General features: G+C 46.3%; 1 protein-coding gene across 1 annotated transcript; it reads left to right on the top strand.

The window, feature by feature from the left end:
- Nucleotides 1-16,874: 16,874 nt before the first annotated feature.
- On the top strand, nt 16,875-21,018 carry RIPPLY1 (ripply transcriptional repressor 1). The gene is made up of 4 exons (XM_050777284.1): nt 16,875-17,960; nt 18,881-18,956; nt 19,554-19,618; nt 20,193-21,018. The coding sequence occupies exons 1-4, from the start codon at nt 17,806-17,808 to the stop codon at nt 20,350-20,352; spliced, it is 456 nt and encodes a 151-aa protein (XP_050633241.1). The 5' UTR covers nt 16,875-17,805; the 3' UTR covers nt 20,353-21,018.
- Nucleotides 21,019-21,726: the final 708 nt, after the last annotated feature.

Below are 21,726 nucleotides of genomic sequence, written 5' to 3'. Positions count from 1 at the left end.
TTTGTGTGGTGACCTCTGTGAACCCAGGAGAGGTCTTGTGGGGAGGGGATTTGGCCCAAGAAGGAATTCAGAACATTCCTGCTTTGAGGGTGGTGAGAGGAGGGGGCTCTGTCCCGCCAATTAGGTGTCCCTGGCTAGCAGCCCTGAAGCCCAGTGGGGAGTAAGCTGCATAAACACAGTCCTGGTGAGCCAGTGCCCAAGCAGCCCTGCATGGCCTGCAGCCGCACAGACTTTTCTACTCAGCATGATTCTCTGGCAGGCCCTCAGCCCTACCCCACCCCTAAGGTTGGTCCCAAGGCTCAAGGGCAAACATGGGTACTGTAACTTCAGACTCTGAGTTCAAAGAGCAGGTCCTACAAGGTGGAACTGAGTAGGCCAGCATAAGGACAGGGCTCTCCTTTTTACCACACACGGCAGTGCCATGCACTATGTCATTTAAACCTCTCAAAAATGCTGTGAAGGCCAGGTGCAGTGGCTCACACCTGTAATCCCAGCACTTTGGGAGGCTGAGGCGGGTGGATCACCTGAGGTCAGGAGTTCGAAAACAGCCTGGCCAACATGGTGAAACCTCGTCTCTACTAAAAATACAAAAATTAGCTGGGCGTGGTGGCACACACCTGTAGTCCCAGCTACTGGGGAGGCTGAGGCAGGAGAATCACTTGAACCCGGGAGGCAGAGGTTGCAATGAGCCGAGATCACACCACTGCACTCCAGCCTGGGTGACAGAGTGAGACTCCGTCTCAAAAAAGCAAAGCAAACAAACAAAAATCCAAACAACAACAATAACAACAAAAACGTGCTGTGGAGTAGTAGAGTGCAGTGACTGGCTTTACTCTCCCAATGCAAAAAAGCTTTCTTGTTTTTTCTAAGTAGAAAAATACTAGGTGCTATTGAAAAGAATTCAGAAAATGAACTATAAAGAAGAAAATAGAGGTCCTCATAATGCCACCAGCCAGAGATAATCATTGCTAACATTTTGATGTAGAAGATATCGATGGGATTTGTTGTATAAAATTGAATCACACTATACCTACAATTTGTGTAACCTTCCATCATTTGTAAATAACATATCATGGACCTATTTCCATGTCCATTAAAACACAGAACTACATCATTATGTCATGGCTGCACTGCATTCTATATATAAAATATGATTTATTTGTTAACTACTAGACATTTTGTTATTTTCATTTTCACTATAACCTAGCATCTTTGCACATAATACTGACAAAGTCTTAAGAATAGAATTGCTAGGTGAAAGAGTGCATGTTTTAAAGGCCAATACAACATATTACAAAAATAGGGCAGCCGTTACTATTTCCAGATGAGGAAACCTAGGCCCAATGAGATGAAAAGAGTTGCCCAACATCCCTAGTTGAGCAGTAATAGACCTGGAATCTAGGTCTGTAGATGTCTAACTTGGCAAACTTTGCGATGTACAACACCAACTCCCTCCCAAGGATTCCCATGTACGAATGATAAGGTCACTGTTCATTGAACACTTGCTAGGTGCCAGGCACTGTCCTGAAGTGTTTCCTATCCATAGTCTCTCTGTGCTAGTGCAGAGCAGAGTGAGGCGTGGGTACCAAACCTGGCCACCTCTAGAGCTTGCCTCATAATCATTATGCTTGACTCTCTTTTTCAAGTCATATCAAAGCAAACAGTCAGATTTGTTGCCTACAGTGAACTCAGTGAAGCAAACCAGAAATCATCCTCCTTCCCAAGGCAGCCCATCCCTACCTTGCAGGTACAAATGGAGCCCTGACCCCCTGGCAGTGCTCCTGAGCAAGGGTCTCTCCAGGTCACTCCCTCTTGGCAGGCTGGGACACGCTAAAAGGGCAGCCATGCCTGAGCTCAGGCCTGGGGAGTCTTTGGGCATGAAGGCAAGCAAGGCTGAAGGGGTGGGAGGGATACCAGGCTAATCCTCTAACCAACTATGTGACCTCAGGCAAGTCTCTCCATTTTCTTTCTTCAGGCTTCACCCAGCCGAATTCCCAAGGCTGGGTGAATGAATGTGAATGCATTTTGACAAGTAGAAAATGCTGATTTAACACAGACTATTAGAATTTGTAGTAGAAGGGCACCTTATCAGTTCGTAGTGACTGTGCAGTTGAGGATAGGAAAAGGCAGAATCTTAGGGGCAGGTGCCAGGGCGGATGAGGAGACTGTGTTGGCAGGATGTGGTTTCCAGATTGGCAATCATTCAAGGAATGGGTTCTAACACTGTGTTTCCTTCAGGTCGGCATTGTCAGATCCTGGTGGAATCATGCCAAATATTATGACTCCTTAGTGTTGAGCCTGGGAGGTTCTTTAGTAATCCTTCTGCCAAGACCCCTGCTGAGATCCAAAGAGCTTAGATGGGTGCGGGAATGGAGAGGGGGCTAAAAGAACAGGAACAAATAGCAGTCTGAGAAAAGCAGCATTTAGTTCAGGAGAAAAGTGAGTGGGGAGAGAATAAAGGGAGGGAAATAAGGGTATGGAGAAGCGGTGGGTTGGGGAAGAGAAAAGGAGAAGAGAGAAAAAGGGTCTTTGAGGAAGAAAATCGAAGAGCGCTCTGTAGAAAGCAAGGTCCCGAAGGAGAGGGAGGAAATGATGCTATGAAAAGAGGAGTCTAGAAGGAGAAATAAGAGATTCTAAGGAAAAGGGTGCAGGGATGGACTCTGGGAGAAGAAGTTAGGGTCTAGGGCAGAGAGAGGCTTAGAGATATTTCACCCTCACTATTCCACCAAAAGAAGTTCTTGTCACAGTTACCAATGACCACATGTCACCAAATCCAATGGCCACTTTTTAGTCCTTAATTTCCATGACGTCTCTGCAACATTCAATCCCCTTGATAACCTTGTCTTTCTTGAAATGCTTTCTCCTCTTGGCCTCTGTGATAACAACACTCCTCTGGTTTTCCTCTTATCTTTCTGGGTACTTCTTCATTGGTACCTCTGCCTCTGCCAGACCCTTAAATATGGGCGCTTCTCAGGAGCCTGACCTAAGTCCTCGTTTCTCACTCTGCATTCCCACTCTGGGAAGTCTCATTTATCCTCTGTGGTTTCAATTATCCTCTATCATCTGATGACTTCCAAATCATCATTTTCAGCCCAGACTTCTCTGGGCTTCAGACCTTTATATACTGGCATCTCCATTTGGATAGCTGAAAGTTGTCTCAAATGCAACATATCCAGGGCCTTGCTCTGTTGCCTGGGCTGGAATGCAGTGGCATGATCACAGCTCACAGTAACCTTGAGCTCCTGGACTGAAGCGATCCTCCTGCCTCAGCCTTCCAAGTAACTGAGACTACAAGCATGTGCCACCACGCCCAGCTAATTTTTATAATTTTTTTTGTAGAGATGGGGTCTCACCATATTGCACAGGTTAGTCTCAAACTCCTAGGCTCAAGCCATCCTCCTGCTTCAGCCCCCCAAAGCGCTGGGATTACAGGTGTGAGTCACCATGCTCAGCCTCAAAATTGTATCCTTGATTTCCCTTTGAACTGAAACCAGTCCTCCCTCAGTCTTCTCCCTTTGAGAAAGCCAGTTGTTTAAGCCAGAAATCTCGGAGTTAGCCTTAATTCCACTGTTTTCTCTTTCTCTGACCCTCATTGTATCAGACCTGTAAGTCTTTCCCATTCTACCTCCAAAATTTAGCTCTTTCGTCCATCTGCTGGTTTCCACTTCCACTCCCCTTAGCATCATCTCTCACTGGGATGTTGCAATACCCTTCTGATTTTCCTACTTTTCCTTTTGACTTTCTACAGTCCATTCTCCACATAGTAGTATGATTTGGCCCCCACCTAGCTCTCCAAACTGGTTTCATACTACTCTCCTCACTCCCCACTCTCCCAACTGGCTTCCTTTCAGTTTCTCAAGCCTACAATGCTCTCCCTCCCCTCTAGGCCTTTACAAGTCCTGTTCCTTCTGCCTGGAACTCTTTCTGGACCCTGACCCTACTCCACCTTCAGCTGGTTTTGTTTGGAAAACTCCTTATCCTTTAGGGCTCAGCTTAAGCATTGCTTCCCTGATTCCTGGGGTCTGTTGGTTGGATGTTTCTCCTCTGTGCTCCCAAAGCATCTTGTTATCCCCCTGGCAATTGTCTCAGATTGCATTTGTTGTTGCTCCTGCATAGGACTGTGAATGCCTGAAGGGTTTGGCTTTCTTTTTTAAAATTTTCTTAATTTAACTTTTATTTTAGGTTCAGGGGTATATGTGCAGGTTTGTTATGTAGGTAAACATGTGTCATGGGGATTTGTTGTGCAAATTGGGTTTGGCTTTCAATTGTTATTTTCATCACTATTCTAGTCTAATACATAGTAGGTGCACCATTGAATTGATGGGATCAGACTGAGAAGAGATTGTGGTAAGAAGGGAAACAGTAGATGGGTCTGGGAAGAAAGGGGTCTGGGAGAAGAGGAAGGAGAGAGAAAATGATTATGTAAGGGAAAGGTGGGTGAAGAAGGTAAGTTCTGGGAAGGGAGGCAGGAGAAGGGCTCATGAAGACATGTCTGGGAGGAAAGAGAGAATAAAGGTTTGAGAGGCGATGGATAAGCAGATCTAGGAGGAGAAATGTTGAGCAAGTGCTTCCTAAGCACTAATGCACAGACTTAAGATGAAAGGAAGGGAGTGGTAGAGGATCACCAATAGGAGGAAACAAAGGCCAATGTAGCAAGATTTGTAAATTATTTAAAGCTTATTCAATTTAAAAGGCTACTTGTCATTCCGGACTTACTCTTTGAAAAGTTGGTATTAAGGTTTCTTTTGTAAAATAAGAGGTGGTAGTATTTTTCAATGCCCTTAATTACAAAATTAAAAAGTTTGACAACCATATGCTGATTCCCCCTCATTTAAAAAAATTTTGTAATTGCACTGATCCACAAAAATCCCAAATTGAGGAGACCTCTGGGAAGAGCACATTCTGTCAATGGGTCTCAACATTTTGGTCTCAGGATCACTTTACACTCTTATTTAGGAAATGATCTAAATGTCTTTCAACTAGTGAATGAATAAACTGGTACATCTGTGTAATAGAATACTACTCCACAATCAAAAGGAATGTACTATTGATACACACAGCTACATGGGTGAAACTCAAATGTGTTATGCTGAATGGAAGAAGCCAGACTCAAAAAGCTGCTTACTGTTACGTTCTATTTATATAACATTCTTGAAATGACACTACTGTAGGGATGGATAATAGATTAGTGGTTGCCAGGGGCTGGGGTGGGAGAAGGGGTTTACTACAATGGTGTAGCATAAGGAAATTATTTGGGGTGTTGAAACTCTTAATTGTTGTTACATAACTCTATGCATTTGTCAGAATTCATGGAGCTGCACACCCAAAAGAGTGAATTTTATACATCCCTCCACATTTTGTCATTCAGAACCTTAATATCTATGCAAATTTAAAAATAAACAAATAAAAGATATTAGTTAACAAATTATTGAGGACTCCAAAGGGCTTTTATTTGCCTAACCTCCAAAGAGTTATAGCTATTGACATTGAATATATTTGAAATTAAAACTTACATTTTAACTATTTATATATTACTTTAAAATAAAAATTATGAACCTATTACATTATAACATAAATAATATATATTTATGACAATTATAGTTTTCAAAACAAAAAAATGGCAAGAAAGTGGCATTATATTCAATTTTTGCAAATCTACTGTCTGGCTGAGCACAAGGCAGCTGGATTCTCATATCTGCTCTTGCATTCCAGCTGTTGCAATATGTGGTTTTTGGTTGAAGTGTGTGAAGAAAATCCAGCCCCACAAAGATAGGGAGGTAGAGAAGGCAGGTATTTAATAGCCTTTATAGGCAGAATTCCAGAATGACCCCCAAATGACCCTCACCTGCTTATACATTCCCTCTCTTTTGGGAGTGTTTCTGATGAGATATCACTCCCATGTTTGTGTTAGTTATATGGCAAAGGGAAATTATCAAGGTTGTACTCACCTAATCACGGGAGTCCTTTGAAAGAGGGTTCGTGGCCGGGTGCAGTGGCTCACGCCTGTAATCCTAGCACTTTGGGAGGCTGAGGTAGGCAAATCACCTGAGCTTAGGAGTTCAAGACTCCCCTGGGCAACATGGCAAAACCCACCTCTATCAAAAATGCAAAAATTAGCTAGACATGGTGGTGCATACCTGTAATCCCAGCTACTCGGGAGCCTGAGGCAGGAGAATCACTTGAGCCCAGGAGATGGAGGTTGCAGTGGGCCGAGATTGCACTGCTGCACTCCAACCTGGGCCACAGAGCGAGACCCTGTCTCAAAAAAAAAAAAAAAAAAAAAAAAGTTTTCTAGTGGCAGAAAAGGAAGTCGGAAGTCAGAGAGATGCAAACTTGACTATGCTGTTGATGGTTTCCAAATGAAGAGAGCTGCTTAAGAAGGAGTGTAGGTAGCCTCTAGGAGCCACGGGCAGCCTCTGGATGATAGCTAACAAGTCAAGGGGGCCTCAGACCCACATCCTGAAGGACCTGGATTCTGCTAACAACCTGAGTAAGCTTGTAAGGGGCCTTTTCCCCAGAGCCTCCAGATAAGAGCCCAGCTCAGCTGACCACTTCACCTCAGCCTTGTGAGATCCTAAGCAGGGAACTCAGGTGAACACACCTGGATTTCTAACCTATATAACTGCGAGATGATAAATGGGTATCATACTAAGTTGTTAAGTTTGTGGTAATTTGTTATGGCAGCAATAGAGAACTAATAAATGGTGTGGGGATTCTTGATAACTACACCTAAACTTCACAAGTGGTTTTTTCTTAATGTTTCTTTGCAATGCTGAATCTGAAACTAAACTGTATCAGTGAACCTTTTGTACTCTGTTACATTAAAATCTACTGGTCCGCCAGGTGCCATGGCTCACACCTGTAATCACAGCACTTTGGGAGGCTGAGGTGGGTGGATTGTTTGAGGTAAGGAGTTCAAAACCAGCCTGGCCAATATGGCAAAACCCTGTCTGTACAAAAAATACAAAAATTAGCCAGGCATGGTGGTGTACGCCTATAGTCTCAGCTACTTGGGAAGTTGAGGCACGGAAATTGCTTGAACCTGGGAGGCGGAGGTTGCAGTGAGCCAAGATTGTGCCATTGTGCTCCAGCCTGGGCGACAGAGTGAGATTCTGTCTCAAAAAAAAAAAAAAAAAAAAAAATCAGTTGCACTTTGAATGGATCTGTTATCCATGCATGATTTTGTAACATCATGCATTAGTCATCTGGAAAATATCTGTCTACCCAGTTATGCAGATCTTCCCATTGTTGACTCGCTTTTTGATTGTACAATATTAAAAAATCACATTCATTAATATCCCTACTAATCTTATTAGAAAGCTCTTTAGGATATTGAGAAGCTCTCAAGTTCACAGTGGCTGATACAGGTTTTCCAAAATTTTGCTTTTTCCTTGAAAGCTTAACTTTTATCATTGACAACAAATAGTAACAGTTTGTTTTCCTTGAGGTGACAGGATCATTTTGTCCATTTTTAACAAAATACTTGCCAAGCACCCAAGTTCGAATAACCACAATTTATCTGTCAATCATTCAAGTAAAAAAATAAAGTGCTCCCCAGCGCTTTGGGAAGCTGAGGCAGGTGGAACGCTTGAGCCCAGGAGCTTGAGACCAGCCTGGGCAACATAGCGACACTATGTCTCTACTAAAAAAATAAAACAATTAGCTTGGCATGGTGGCACAAGCCTATAGTCCCAGCTACTTGGGAGGCTGAAGTGGGAAGATTGCTTGAGGCTGGGAGATCGAGGCTGCAGTGAGCCATGATGGCACCACTGCACTTTAGCCTGCATGACAGAGCCAGACCCCGTCTGAAAAAAAAAAAAAAAAAGAGTTCCATAAAACATTTGCTAGTTTAGCTTGCAAGTCAATTGTGCAAGTGCTTTTCCTCATGACAATTGCACTTCAGTATGCAAAAGTGCTTTATATATCCATATGTACTTCCTATTTTGTCACACAGATGATTACAAAGACATACTCAAAAGTTTGATATTGAATAAAAATTAATAACTTTTGCTGTTTCATTGAGACATTCTTAAATGAACCTGACATTTCTTCTACCAGGAATACATTGGTGACAAAGAAGAACATGAATACAATGTAGTGTCACTGCCTTGATCCATGCTAAGTCGCCAGCACTTTCACCCACCATAGCTTTTTCATCCTCAGTGCAAATGTCAACACAGCAAAAAAAGGCAAATAACGTCTTAGTACTATATGAAACGAGATCTTTTTTTTTTTTTTTTTTTTTTTTTTTGAGACGGAGTCTAGCTCTGTTGCCCAGGCTGGAGTGCAATGGCCGGATCTCAGCTCACTGCAAGCCCCGCCTCCCGGGTTCACACCATTCTCCTGCCTCAGCCTCCCGAGTAGCTGGGAGTACAGGCGCCCGCCACCTCGCCCGGCTAATTTTTTTTGTATTTTAGTAGAGACGGGGTTTCACCGTGTTAGCCAGGATGGTTTCGATCTCCTGAACTCGTGATCCGCCCGTCTCGGCCTCCCAAAGTGCTGGGATTACAGGCTTGAGCCACCGCGCCCGGCCGAAACGAGATCTTTTTTGTTTGTTTGTTTGTTTGTTTTTAGAGACAGGGTCTCACTCTATCGCCCAGGCTGGAGAGCAGTGGTGCAATCGTAGTTCACTACAGCCTTGAAATTCTAGGCTCAAGTGATCCTCCCACCTCAGCCTCCTGGGTAGCTGGGATGACAGTTGTGCACCACCATGCCCAGCTAGTTTTTATTACTTTTTTTGTAGAGACAGGGTCTCATATGTTGCCCAGGCTGGTTTGGAACTCCTGGCTTCAAAAGATCCTACTGCCTTGGACTCCCAAAGTGCTGGGATTACAGGTGTGAGGTACCATGCCTGGCCCCATGAAAGCAGTTTTGACTGAACCTCCTGAATCTTAGGGGCTCCCTGGATCTTTGGACCACATTTTTAGGGCTGCTGGTCTAGGCTGAGGCTGGAAGGGGAGGGAAGAGGCCTGGGAAAGAGTGGAGATGAAATTTTAATAATGCTTAGAAATGTCCTGTCAGTAGAGGAGACAGCTGGGCATGAAGAGGAGGAGAGGATTCCTAGGTTCCTTCCCAAAGGACCTCTGCTGTTGTTGTGCCCTTTCCTACTCCTGACCTGCCTTGTTCATGATCTGTCCCAGCCAAGTCAACAGCGACCCTCTATAACTACTCGTATCCTGGGATCTTGAGTGCTCTGTCTTACAAGGCCCCAATGTCAACAGAGAATCCCACCCTGGCCCATGCACCTGTCATAGCTGTCTGCCACCCTACCGTGGAGCCCCAAGGCTACTTGCTAGACTAAATCTATTAGTCTTCTCAGACCAATTACCTGTGTCAACACCATTCCATTTGCATGAAATGAATGCCTGCCATGTCCCCAGTCCTGAGCCAGGTGCTGATGGGAGGGAGGAGACGAGACTAAGCCACAGCACCTCAATACAAAGGCTTGCTTCCTATCCAAAACAGTGACTGAAAAGAGGGCTGACACCCCTACATGGGGGAAAGCTCAAATGAGAGGCCTGCAGAAGGAGGCAGATGTTAGCGTGGCTTGGAGGCTTCCTGCAGTCAGTGTGAATTCAAGGAGGACCTGGAAGGGAGGGCAGAATTTGTGTCATGGGGAAGAGAGGTGTTCTAGACTTGGAAGGGGTTAGGGGTGTGGAGATGGTCATGTGCAGGGATACTGTAGTAACAAGCCTGCTGGAAGTAAGGGGGAGAACAGGGTGGAGTCAGAGGTGAGGCTTGAAAGAATAGGGAAAATGTGTAAATGCCTTTTATTCCCATCACTCATGAGCTGCCATTGCGGGTGTCTGAGCAGGATGGAAGCTATGTTCTGGGAAGCCAAATCTGGCCCAGTATGCAAAACACCTGAAAGTATGTGGGACAGAAAAGGAACACTAGCTTCCATACAGTATTTTATTTCATCCTCACTCTAGTCCTGGGAGATGGGTACTATTGTTTTCATCCCCAGGAAATTGAGGCTCAGAAATTGGTTCACTTACCCAACATTACCTGCATGGTAAAGGATCGAGGAAGGCTTCCAACCTAGGCCTGCTTCTAAACCCTGTGCTCTATATAGCCACAATGTATGCAATGATGGAGGGGCAAAAGGAATAATCATAATAGTCACCATTTACTGAGTGCTAACTACATGTCAGGTTTTAAGCAAAATTCATGCACTATTTCTTTTGGTCTTCACTGCAACTCTGTGAAGTAGGAACCATTATTTTTTCCCCACACCCAAGTCTAGCTGTAGGGCCCAAGCTTTTTCCACTTTAAGTTTGACTGCAAAAGTACAGGCATTAGACAAGAAGGCCCTGAGTTAGAGTAGCAGACAAACCTCTCAATAGCTCCTTGAGCCTGGGTAAATTACTTAATCTCTCCATGCCTCAGTTTTGTGCTCACCTTTATTTTTATGGCTTTTTTTGTTTTGTTTTTAGATGGAGTTTCGCTCTATCCGCCCAGGCTGGAGTGTAGTGGTGCGATCTCATTTTACTTCAACCTCCACCTCCCGGGGTTCAAGTGATTCTCCTGTTTCAGCCTCCCGAGTAGCCGGGATTACAGGTGCCCCAAGCCACCATGCCCAACTAATTTTTGTGTTTTTAGTAGAGACAGGGTTTCGCCATGTTGGCCAGGAGGGTCTTGAACTCCTGACCTCAGGTGATCCGTCCATCTCGGGCAGATCACCCAAAGTGCTGGGATTACAGGCATGAGCCACTGCGCCCGGCCTCTGCTCACCTTTAAATGGCAGTAATAATAGTAGCTACCTCATAAGATTTTTGTGAGGAGTCAATAATAAAACAATAAATCACTTAGCATGGTGCCTGGCACACAGTAAGCAGTCAATAGATGTGAGCTATTTTTCTTGTCATTGTTTTTGTTAGTTTCTCAGGATCCACATCCCAGGAAAATAGCTGCCACTAGTTACTAGTATCTTTTGCTTACTTAGCCAGGATCATCAGGACACCAAGACTAAAAGGACAAGAGGAAAGACCGCGCTACTGAGAATTCAGCATCGCTTCATCTTCCCAAGGTCTCAGGCCAGGCTGGGAAAAGGGGCTGTCTCAGAGAAGAAAGGATGAAGAGGCTGGCCCAAGGAGCCAGGGGAGGAGCTGGATGGAAGGACAGGACGGAGAAGGGATGGAGTCCAGCTGGGAGTGACGTTTCCAAACACCTCCCTCCTGCCCACCTTCTTCCTCAGAGCTTTGTTTTTCTAGGCTTCTGCAGTCCAAATGAGGAGCAAATGGGGAGCTGCGAGAGGTTCTGCCAAGAGAATCTGCACCACATGGGCCACAGCCCTGGCTCAAATGGTGGACCAAGCGGCGGAGGGTGTAGGAAGAGAGCTGACCCAGGAACAAACTGTTCTCCAGAGGGGACCCCCTGTCCCAGGAACCCAAGGGACTGCATATAAGAGTTGGCACATTTGGGACATTTGGACTGGAGTGCAGAGGCCCCAGGCACCATTTGCTATTTATGATTTGGAGGCGGGCCCAGGTTGGGGAGAGAAACTTCTCCTTTGCTCCTCTTTCAGAGCAGGCCCTGTGTTACTTCGGGCCTCCACCAGGCACCCTCACTGGATGTTTAGGCCTCCTGCCTTCAACCTCAGGAGCCCCAGCTTGCAAGGCAGAGGCCAGAGGGAAAGAGGAAGAGCTCCTTTCTGGAGAGGAGTTCAGAACTTGTTGCTGGAACTTTCAACCTGGCATTCAACGTTCTCCTCCCTCTATTGCCCGCTGGCCTAGGCTCTCGCTTCCCAAGACAGCCCACTCTCCCCACTGTTCCCCAGTGGCAGGGTAGGACTGGGCAGTGGTTAGGAGCACAGAGACTCCCCGAATTTCAAATCCCAATCTTGTCACTTTTAGTTCTGTGACCCTGGGTAAGTTCCCCAGTCTCATCTTTAAAATGCAGCTTTTAATAGTATCTTCCTCACTGGGTTGTTTGTGAGACTTGAATTAATTCACGCAGAGTGCTTAGAACAATGCCTGGCATATAAATGTTTAACAAATGTTCTCTACTTATTATCCACCTCTGTGTCACTTTTCTCTGCCAGAATTGCATTTCCACCTGCTCTCTGCCTCCTTAAACCCAGTCCAGCTCAATCTCCCCCTCCTCCATGAAATCTTTGGGCAGTATCCAGTCTCCTGACCTCTGTTACACCCGGCAATGAGACCAGAACCATTTTGAGAGCAAAGGACAATGACGTGAGCAGCACTAACTAAATTAATCACAGAATAACATCTGTGCTATTCTCCTTAGTGCTATCAAACTTTTTGACTGTGACCCACAGTAAGAAATATATTTTATAGCATGGCCCAGTCCATGCATTTGGTATCAGTGTATTCATTTGATATACAATGCATTTGTATATAAACATTGCTATAGAATATGAAAAAAAATAGCCGTGGGTGTTGGGACATACCTGTGGTCCCAGCTACTTGGGAAGCTGAGGTGGAAGGATCGTTTGAGCCCAGGAAGTCAAGGCTGCAGTGAGCTGTGATCGTGCCACTGCATTCCAGCCTGGGTGACAGGGTGAGACCCTGTCTAAAAAAAAAAAAGAAAGAAAGAAAAAAAAAAATACACTGTCCCAAGAATGATCCTGAGCCTTCCCTCCAGAGGCCCTAAACCCTGAAAAGTTTACAGGTGAATGGCATGTTTGCGGGATGGAGATAGAGTCGAGGGAGGCTGCAGTGGACGGCGTGTGGAAGGCCTTCTGAGGCAGAAGACCAGAGAGCAGGCTGAGCTCAGATGTCAAAGGGCTTTAACTGCCACATGAAGGAGTTTGGACATTTTCTATAGGCACTGGAAGTTTTTAAGGAGAAGAAGACCATACTTGGCTATGTATTTTAGAAAGACCTCTGGGGCAGCTGTGAGGAGAATGGATTGGAAAGGCTAACTCACAGACAGGGAAAACTATGAGGAAGCTCTGGTTGAGCATCCAGGTGAGAGAGGACGGATGAGGCCATAATTTAAGAAACAATTGGGAGAGTGGAGGAGTGCAGAACATGGAGGAGACAAAAGTCAGAAATGGTGAAGACTGAAATCAGCAGCCAAAGTTTTGAGCTTGAGTAACTGGGTCAATATGATGCTGGTTTCCAAGGTAGGTACAGAGGAGATTTGTCCCGGGAGAAAACAGTTCAGTTTTGGAATAAGTTTGAGATACCCATTGGGAAAATGTCAGTGGGAAACATAACTCTCATTCTTTCATTCATTCAATAAACATTTATGAGACTGACATAGATAAACTAACATTTTGTTTTGCCAAAGTAGAAACATTAAAGAAATAAAGTAACTTCCATCATTGCCATCATTTCAAAGAACATTTTACTACCAAAAACTAGGAAGAGCATAATCTCAGAACGAAGGAGAGTCCTTTATAAATTTTTTTTTTTTTTTTTGAGAGGGAGTCTCGCTTTGTTGACCAGGCTGGAGTACAGTGGCACAATCTCGGCTCACTGCAACCTCCACCTCCTGGGTTCAAACAATTCTCCTGCCTTAGCCTCCTGAGTAGCTGGGATTACAGGTGTGTGCCACCATGCCTGGCTAACGTTTGTACTTTTAGTAGAGACGGGGTTTTGCCATGTTGGCCAGGCTGGTCTTGAACTCCTGACCTCAAGAGATCTGACCGCCTCAGCCTCCCAAAGTGCTGGGATTACAGGTGTGAGTCACAGTGCCCAGCCTAATCCTTTATAATTGAAAAGATTTATTTATTGAAAAACTTTCCTAGTAAAGTTTTTTTCATTTTGCCATGAAAACATCGCTGTATAATATCAGCCTGTTTTGTGGACTGTAATTGGAGAACCACTGATTCGAGGAATGGGCAAAGGAAGAGAGGCCAGCAAAAGAGACCATGAGGAATGGTTCCAGAGGCAGGAGGAAAACCAAGAAAGCGTGATCATGCAGGCCAAAAGAGGGGACAGTTTCAGAAATGAGGACTTGGCCAACAGTGTCTTTTGCCACCCAGAGTTCAAAGAAGTAATCAAATTTGGCAATTAGGAGGTCATTGGTGACAGAGCCCTTTCACTGAGATAATGTGGCTGGAGCCAAACTCCTTTTGGTTGAGGTGTGAGTGGGAAGCCAGGAAAAGCGGAAGTCTAGCATGTAGAGTACTTTCAATAAATTTGAGACTGAGGGAAAGAAAATAGAGAGAGGAAAGGAGGGAGGGAGGGAGAGGAAGAGATCAAGAGAGAAAGAGCAAGTTAAAGGAGCAAGAGAACACACAGTGGAGAGGGAGTTCTTGTTTTTTGGGATAACAGAGACAAGCATTTTATAATTAGGAGAGAAAGAGCTGGTATAGAGAAGCTGAACTTTCCCAAAGACAAGAAGCATAACAAATGGCTGGAGGAAGGGCCCAGGAAGGAGGTGGATGAGGCCAAGGCCCAGGCGAAGGGATTAGCCTTTAACTAGAGGGGCACCTTGTCCCCTGAGAAGAGAGGGCTGGAGGGGAAGGAAGTTGGAAAGGCAGGCCAAGTTTGAGGGGGGAGTGGGGCAGGGCACTGAGGTAATTCACGCTTGAAGGCCTCTGTTTTCTCAGGGAAGTAGAAGGAGAGGTTATTCCACGCAGAGAGGGGAGGGGCAGGAACATGGTAAGGAGGTGAAGGAAGCTTGGAATGTGGCCAAAGCGAAATGTGGAGGCTGGAGCTGGGGCCTTGACAAGGGAACATGCTCAAGGATGACTGAGGTGAGCTGAGATTGGTCAAGTCTGTCTTCCCTCTGGTCTTGTCTCCCTCGCTAAGCTTGAGGCAGAGTCCACGGCACTTTCCTTTCCTGTCTGTCCCTTCGTTAGGCAATGCTAACCCCAGTACTCTCAGAAAGGTCTGGAAAAGCAATCACTGGCAAAACCCAGAAGCACTATAGGGCTGTTACGGGGAACAGAGGTAAGATCTTAATTGCTCTGATAGGCAGATCTCCATCTTGGTTGATCCAGACCTTTTCTGCTGCCTTGCTGACCAGTTTACTCCTGTTTTGTGTTAAGTGAAAAGGAGAACAGCCAACTTTTACCCAGCAACACTTGCAGGCCTTAAATCTTACAGGCCAGGGAAAAGCCAACAAGAGGAGCCAGCGGCTTCATGTCCCACAAGCTAAATGAGGCTGAGGCAATTCCTAGGAGGTAGCAAGACACAGCCATTGTGTAGGGAGGACAAAGACCCATGGAAACAGGACTGAAGGCTCCCTGGGCTCCAGGAGAGCATGCTGGGAGCTGAGTGTAAGTGGAACCCTGAGGCCTGCTAGTCAGAGGAGTGAAGGGACTGGACAGCTCCTAATGTGAAGGGAGTGACTGAAGGAACACAAGTTGAAGATGGGAGGTGGCATGATGGGTGGCATGGTTGAGTCTGGTCAGGCATAAGCCCCGAGCTCAGGAGGAATATCTGCCTCTTAGCCCTCTCCCTCCTTCCTTCTGCTGATTCTCGGAGGCCACTTACAAGTGGAAAAGATCCTAGAGTGTGACAACAGGTATTGTGCTTCTTTCTCCTTTGCACGCCATCTCCTTCCAGCCCAGTCTTTTCAGCCTGACTCCTTCTCTGAGCCACAATCCTCCTTTCAGCCAATGATGCAGTCAGTACAAGCAAATGCTCAGCTCATGAAGGTAAATTTAGCAAGAACTCTCAGAGATTGATAGATGCTCTGGCTCCCCAGCAACCCTCTCTTTCCCCACAAGATTTCCCTCTTCAGGACCTGGGATCTAGCTTGCACTTAGAAAATTCAGGGACAGAGAGCTCTCTCCAGTCCAAGGCAGCACATTCCACTGAACTCATTTCATCTCATATAATAAACCTCTGTTTATTGAGGGCTGGGACTGTGCCAGGTCCTTGGGTTAGGTGGTGACTGAGCCATTAGAAAGTTTTCCTTTGATTGAGCCAAAATGTGTCTCCCTGTAGCTTCTAGCCATGGGCCTCAGCCCTGCCCTTTGAAGTCACCCAGAACAAGTGTAATCTCATTGCAGTCTAATCTTCAGATATTTGAAAATATCTGTCATTTCACCCAGCTTTCTCTCCTCCAGGGATAAACATTTCTTTCTTGGTTTATGTTTATTTTTAGTGCCTTTCCTTTTCACTACTCAAATAATATCAGTTCATTGTGGAACTTTTTAGAAAATTCAGAAAAACATAAAGTAAAAATCCACTCCACTGTTACTCCCAGAAATGACAACCCTAGCATTCTTTCTTCTCACCAGTCTTATTTTTTCTCTGCACGCTGTCCATTCTACATCTTTTTTCTTACCAAAATGGGATCATCCTTTAAGTAATATTTTAGACACTTATTTTGTTTTCACTCTTTCAATATGTTAACTTTTCCCTCATTCTTCTACCATGCCAATTTTAATATGAAATTGTGTAACTGCCCAATGATTTATCTAACCAGCTTTTAAAAGTGAGACATTTAGGTTGTTTTCAATTTTCCTTTGCTGAAAAGAACATAGTGAGACTAGAATTGGAAGTGAGGTGAAGATGAGGGGTAGGTGAACAGAGAAATGAGGAGCCCTTAAATTAGTCATGCTATCTTACCATCTGATTTTTTTCCATTGTCTGTGTTGAAAAATTACACTTCCCAGAACATGATCATGAGCACCTGCTTGGTATTCAGTTGCAAGTATTTGCCCTAATTAATGTAACTGGTTTCCTATTATTGGACATTGAGGTTGTTTCTAATTTTCGACCATTACAAACCGGACTGTGATGAACAACCAAGAAGCTAAATCTGTGCTGGGGCTAGACACTGAGGTCAGGAGGAATATTTTTGAGACCTCTGAAGCGTAAGGTCCCTGCCAGTAGTTGTAACTAGAAGCTTTCTGGCAAAGGCCCAGAAGGCTGGCTAAGGCCGAGGACTGTGCTCAAGCCTCTGGGCTTGCCTAGGTTCAGTACCCATTTATGTAGCCCCCGTCAGAGAGTGTTCAGGCTGGCATGGTCCTATGGGACCACTGGGTCAGCACCCTCATCTTTCATGTGAGGGAACTGAGGCCTAGGGCTGGGGCTGGTCCTTCAGCGGCTCTGTAGTCGGGCAGAACTTTGCCTCTCCCCAGCACCCTGGCTCCTGAACTGGAAGCTGAGCTCTGAGGTTTGGAATCTCACCCAGAGGCCCTGTGAAATCCCGCCTGCTCTCCTTCACTGGGCCACTTACTGCTGAGGCTGGAGGGGGCACTTTGGCAAATGAACTGATCAGTAAGGGGCTGAGGGGCATTGAAAGAAGACTTAAGGTTTACTGTACAGGCAACTGGGCCTGCTCTGCCCAGAATGCCCCCTTTTTTCCCTAACCCAGATGATATGCTTAATGGCAGTCACCCTATATTCAGGTCCACCTGGCAAATCTATTTGAGGTTGAGCTGAAATAACAAGTGAGTCCCTCACTCTCCTTAAAGAAGTCAGTTGTCTCTTCTTGCCAGGAATTGGCTTTGTTAAAGGCCTGTCTATTCAGCCCTCTGTCCCTGACAGCTCTATGGTTTCAGAGTGCTAATGAGCTCCTCTCCTTCCCCTCTCAGGCCTTGCTACTGCCTGGGGAATTCACACAAATGGTGTGCGATTTGCCCCTTCTGTGTTTTCCTTTCTGACTTGGAGGCAAAGCAAATCCCTCACCTCCCACTGACACCATGTTTATTCATCTGGGAGAGATTTCACACCCAGGAACCCAGCTCTCCCTCCTTGAGCCCCTTCCCTAAATCTTTGTCCCCCTCCCGAATCATCCCACCCCTGTCCTCCCTGAATAATTTATAAGACCAGGCAGGGCTTATAAAAGGGTGTCCCAGGAAAGGCCAAAAGAGTGCAGAAGGTTCTGGGAAGTAGGGGACCCCACAGTCCGCCTGGCTCTGGTCCCCTAAGAATGGACTCTGCTGCCTGTGTTGCTGCTGCCAGCCCTGTTCCAGCCCTGGCCCTGGCCCTAGCTCCAGACCTAGCACAAGCCCCACTGGCACTCCCTGGCCTGCTAAGCCCATCTCCCCTTCTCTCCTCTGGAAAAGAAGTAGATGGGAGTGAAAGGTAAGTTGAGCGTGGCCTTTGGCAACCTGAACTTAGGCTTGAGGGCTTCCTGAGAGAGGAAGGAAAATGAGATGTCCAGGGCACCCTGTTCTCTGTGAAGGGGAAAAGCAATGGCCTCATAGCCCTCCCTCCTCATCTCTAGCTGGAATATCTCATCTGGCTTTTCACCTCACTAATCCCGCTGGGTGGCAAGAGGGGACTTGGGGACAGTGGCTGTTGCCAAAGCTGAAGGTGAAGCAGCCAGGTCTTCATAGGCCAGGTGGCTTAGTCCCCTGAGGGGGATGGGGAACTGCTATGAAACCTGGGCTTAACACAATCTAGACTGTGGCGGTGCGGAGTATGGGGAAAGAGGACCAAAGTCTAAAGAGGTCCTTGACTGGGACATTGTCTTTTTCCTGACCATGACATAAGATTTCCATTGGCTTTTTTCCTACCTCTGCAAGTACAGTGGGGAAGCAGTGGGCCCAGGAACATTTCTGGCCCTCTTCCTCAGCCCAGGAAGATGGTAGAGCTCTGAGTTCTACTTCTTGGAGCAGGAAGTAGGAGGCAAGATATTTTCCATCTAACCCCTATTCATTACTCCAAACATTTAGCCTTCAACAAACATTTACTGAAACAGCTGCTGTGTACCAGACATTGTACTAGGTGTTGAGGATTCAGATACGATTGAACATATCTTTGAGCTTAAGAAGCCCAAAGACAAGTAAATAGACAATTACAAAACAGGATGATAAAAGCAATAACAACATTGCTGAAGCTGAGAGAAGGGGCATCTGTCCTGGAAGGGGCTCAGGAGCCTTAGGAAAGGCTTCCTGGAGCAGATGGCACCTGAGCCAAGCTTTTGGGAGGCCTGTTGTTATCTCAGGGAGTCCACCTTTCAGTCTCTTCCTCTACCGATTAATCTCTTCTCTTTGTCCCAGAGGAACTTGTCTCTGGAGGCCCTGGCTGTCTTCCACAAATGATTCCCCAAGGCAGATGAGGAAGCTGGTGGATTTGGTGAGTTCGAGCCCTTGTGACGCATGACATGCAGCCACATGCATTAACACTGACCAGGTCACTTCCCAGAGAACCCCTGACCTCAGTCCAAGGGTGCAGATCTGAGATAGCATCCTCACAGTTTTGCCAACATTTGATTCCAACAGAGAGCAGATCCAAGTTTTCTGTGGCAATTGGAAAGATGAGGAGACCAAGGCTCAGAGTGGACAAGAGATCTGGGCAAGCCCCACATCCCGTGTGGGGCAGTGCTGGTGCTTGAGGCCTGGTCTCCTGGCACCTTGCCCCAGTGCTTTCCCACCCACCCCATCTCCTTGAATCTTTGCTGCTCCAGTAGAACTCTGTCCCCTGGAGAGCCTCCAAACAGGTGCTGGAACAGAAGAGGGAAGCAAACAACCCACAGGACTCTGTCTGCTTGTTTTTTAACCAGAAACAAGAGAGACCCCTTGTTGAGGGGCAGGTACTGGGGGTTGCTGGGTCCCAGAGATGTCTAAGGTCTCTTCAAGATCATTTTACCTGCAGCTTTCTGACCTCTGGTACAGACGAGGAAGTTATCTAGCCATGTACTTTGAACCACATGCTAGCTTTTGCTTTGGACAGGCTGCTGGCGGAGCAACAGCTGCTGAGGTCACCAAGGCTGAATCCAAGTTCCATCACCCTGTCAGGTAAGCTTCTGGCATCAAGCTCCAAACTTGACATAGATCCATTAGCTCTTTGAATCTTCACAAAGGTCTTGTAAAGCAGGAGAAGGGAGGGATTGCTATCTATGATCGCTGTTTCATAGAAGAGAAAGTTGGAGCCCAGAGAGGTTAAGGGACTTGGCCAAGGCTGTCTTCCATGGAGGCATTGTTACTGATGCCCAAGAATGATCCCCCATGGATGGGTCAGTGAAATAATCCTCAGTGGAAGGAGATGGGGGCCACAGGGCTGGAGAATTCTTGGCTAGAAGCCTTCTGGGGTAGGTAGCAGATGGGGTCAGAGCCATAGTTGATAGATGCTGGGGCTGGGCCCCCGCCCCCACCACTATAGGTCCATAAGGGGTTACCTTCCTGCGTGGGGCCATTTTGTAACAATTGCAGAAGGTTCTGTTACAAAACTTTCTTTCTTCCTTTCCCTCTGACCTCATTGTTGCAGCCAAGAGAAGGGGTTTAGGGGCCAGCTTCTTTCTTGGCCCTACTGGCCCCTCTGCACATATGAGACCTGTCTAAGTTAGGGGCCATGTTTCTTCTCTGTCCACAGGCTCTTCTGGCCTAAATCCCACTCCTTCGACTATCTGTACAGTGCTGGGGAGATTTTACTGCAGAACTTTCCTGTCCAGGCAACCATCAACCTATATGAGGACTCAGACAACGAAGAAGAAGAGGAAGATGAAGAAGAGGAGGATGAAGAAGAGAAGTAGGAGGCTGATGAAAAGAGGCCAGAAGGGTGTGTGAGGGTACCAGGGTCCATATCCTACAGCGCCACAGCTCATCCCCCTTCCCTACCCCTAACCTATCCAAATGGAGGCAGCCAGAGCTGATTGGGATTCAATTTGTCTGGCAAGTTTCCACAGACATCAATTAGATAGAGCTTTCTGGACTGAAAATTGGGTCCTCTAACTGCCCAGCTCACCCTGGCTCACATGACTGGCCTATAAGCCCAGGCCTCTGGCATCTCATTGTCTGGGCTGCTGTTGTGTTGACCATGGGAGGGTTCTAGGAGCTCTAGAAGAAGGAAGGCTTGCTGAAGCCTCCAGGAAGCAGAACAGGGCAGAGCATGCCCTTGCGGAGGGAAGTAGTCACTCCTCAGGCCCTTTGACTCCCCAGCCTTCCCAGGTGGGCATGTAGTCCCGTCTCTCTGTGGAAAGCCTGACTTCTGGCTTCACCCCCAGGAATACCAACAGCAGATCCATGTAAGGTTGGGGTGCCTTTTTGATGAGTCTTACAGTAAGGGAAGAGGGCGTGTAGAGAATTGGCTTCCTCTGGGGATGACCCCCATTTTGCCTGCTGTCCATTGAAGTCTGTGTGTTGGCATGAGATGAATCAGGAGAAAAATAAACTGGAGGGTGTTTTCCTTTTTCTTGGAACTGTGCTGATTTCTTAACTGAACTCTGCCCATGCTGTGAAGCCATGGGCAGAGGGTCAGAGACCAGCTCAAGGCCAATTCATTGCTTTTCCTACCTGAGGTCAGTTGACAAGTTTTTCTTCATGGGGTTGTAGGGCTGGGGACCCAGCATGGGGCCAGGCCCCCTCCATCAACTTGTGAAATCAGACTTGATTAAACTTCAAGGACAGCTTGGAAAGGAAACAAAAAGGCCCCCAAAAGGCAGCTTGAAAGTTGGGAGTAGGGATGGAGGTGAGAGGGGAAAAGTGACAGGTGCAGCCTCATCTGAGCCTCAGAGATGGCTGTGTGCATGTGGGGAGGAGGGCTTCTAGGTCCTAGCATTTTTTCCCCTCAATTCCCTTTGTATTTACTGCAGCTCAGACCCTCATGCTTACCCTTGCTCCAATTACTCTTCGACTATTTTTTTTTTTTTTTTGGCCTCCAGTTGTCCCTTTGTGATTCATCTTCCACACTGACCACCAGATTAGACCATATCATGCCTTTGCCAACACTTTTGGGCTTTTTTTTTTTTTTTTTTTTGGTCACAGATCCCCTTGAGAACCTGTGGCTTCTCTACTCAGAAAAATATATGTGTTCACACCACACACACATACACACACACACACTCATACACAGTGCTATATCTTCACAAATCAAGTACTTAACTTGATATTCTAGGCCTTTCAATTGT

The sequence above is a fragment of the Macaca thibetana genome, chromosome X (assembly GCF_024542745.1).
Source record: "Macaca thibetana thibetana isolate TM-01 chromosome X, ASM2454274v1, whole genome shotgun sequence".
NCBI lineage: Eukaryota > Metazoa > Chordata > Mammalia > Primates > Cercopithecidae > Macaca > Macaca thibetana.
The sequence above is the reverse complement of the archived record's forward strand: the minus strand, read 5'-3'. Positions and strand labels throughout refer to the sequence as shown.

Coding starts and splice junctions, on each gene's coding strand:
- RIPPLY1 (XM_050777284.1), top strand. CDS start 17,806: ATGGACTCTGCTGCCTGTGTTGCTGCTGCCAGCCCTGTTCCAGCCCTG. Junction 17,961..18,880: donor GAAGTAGATGGGAGTGAAAG/GTAAGTTGAGCG, acceptor TCTTTGTCCCAG/AGGAACTTGTCTCTGGAGGC. Junction 18,957..19,553: donor TGAGGAAGCTGGTGGATTTG/GTGAGTTCGAGC, acceptor TGCTTTGGACAG/GCTGCTGGCGGAGCAACAGC.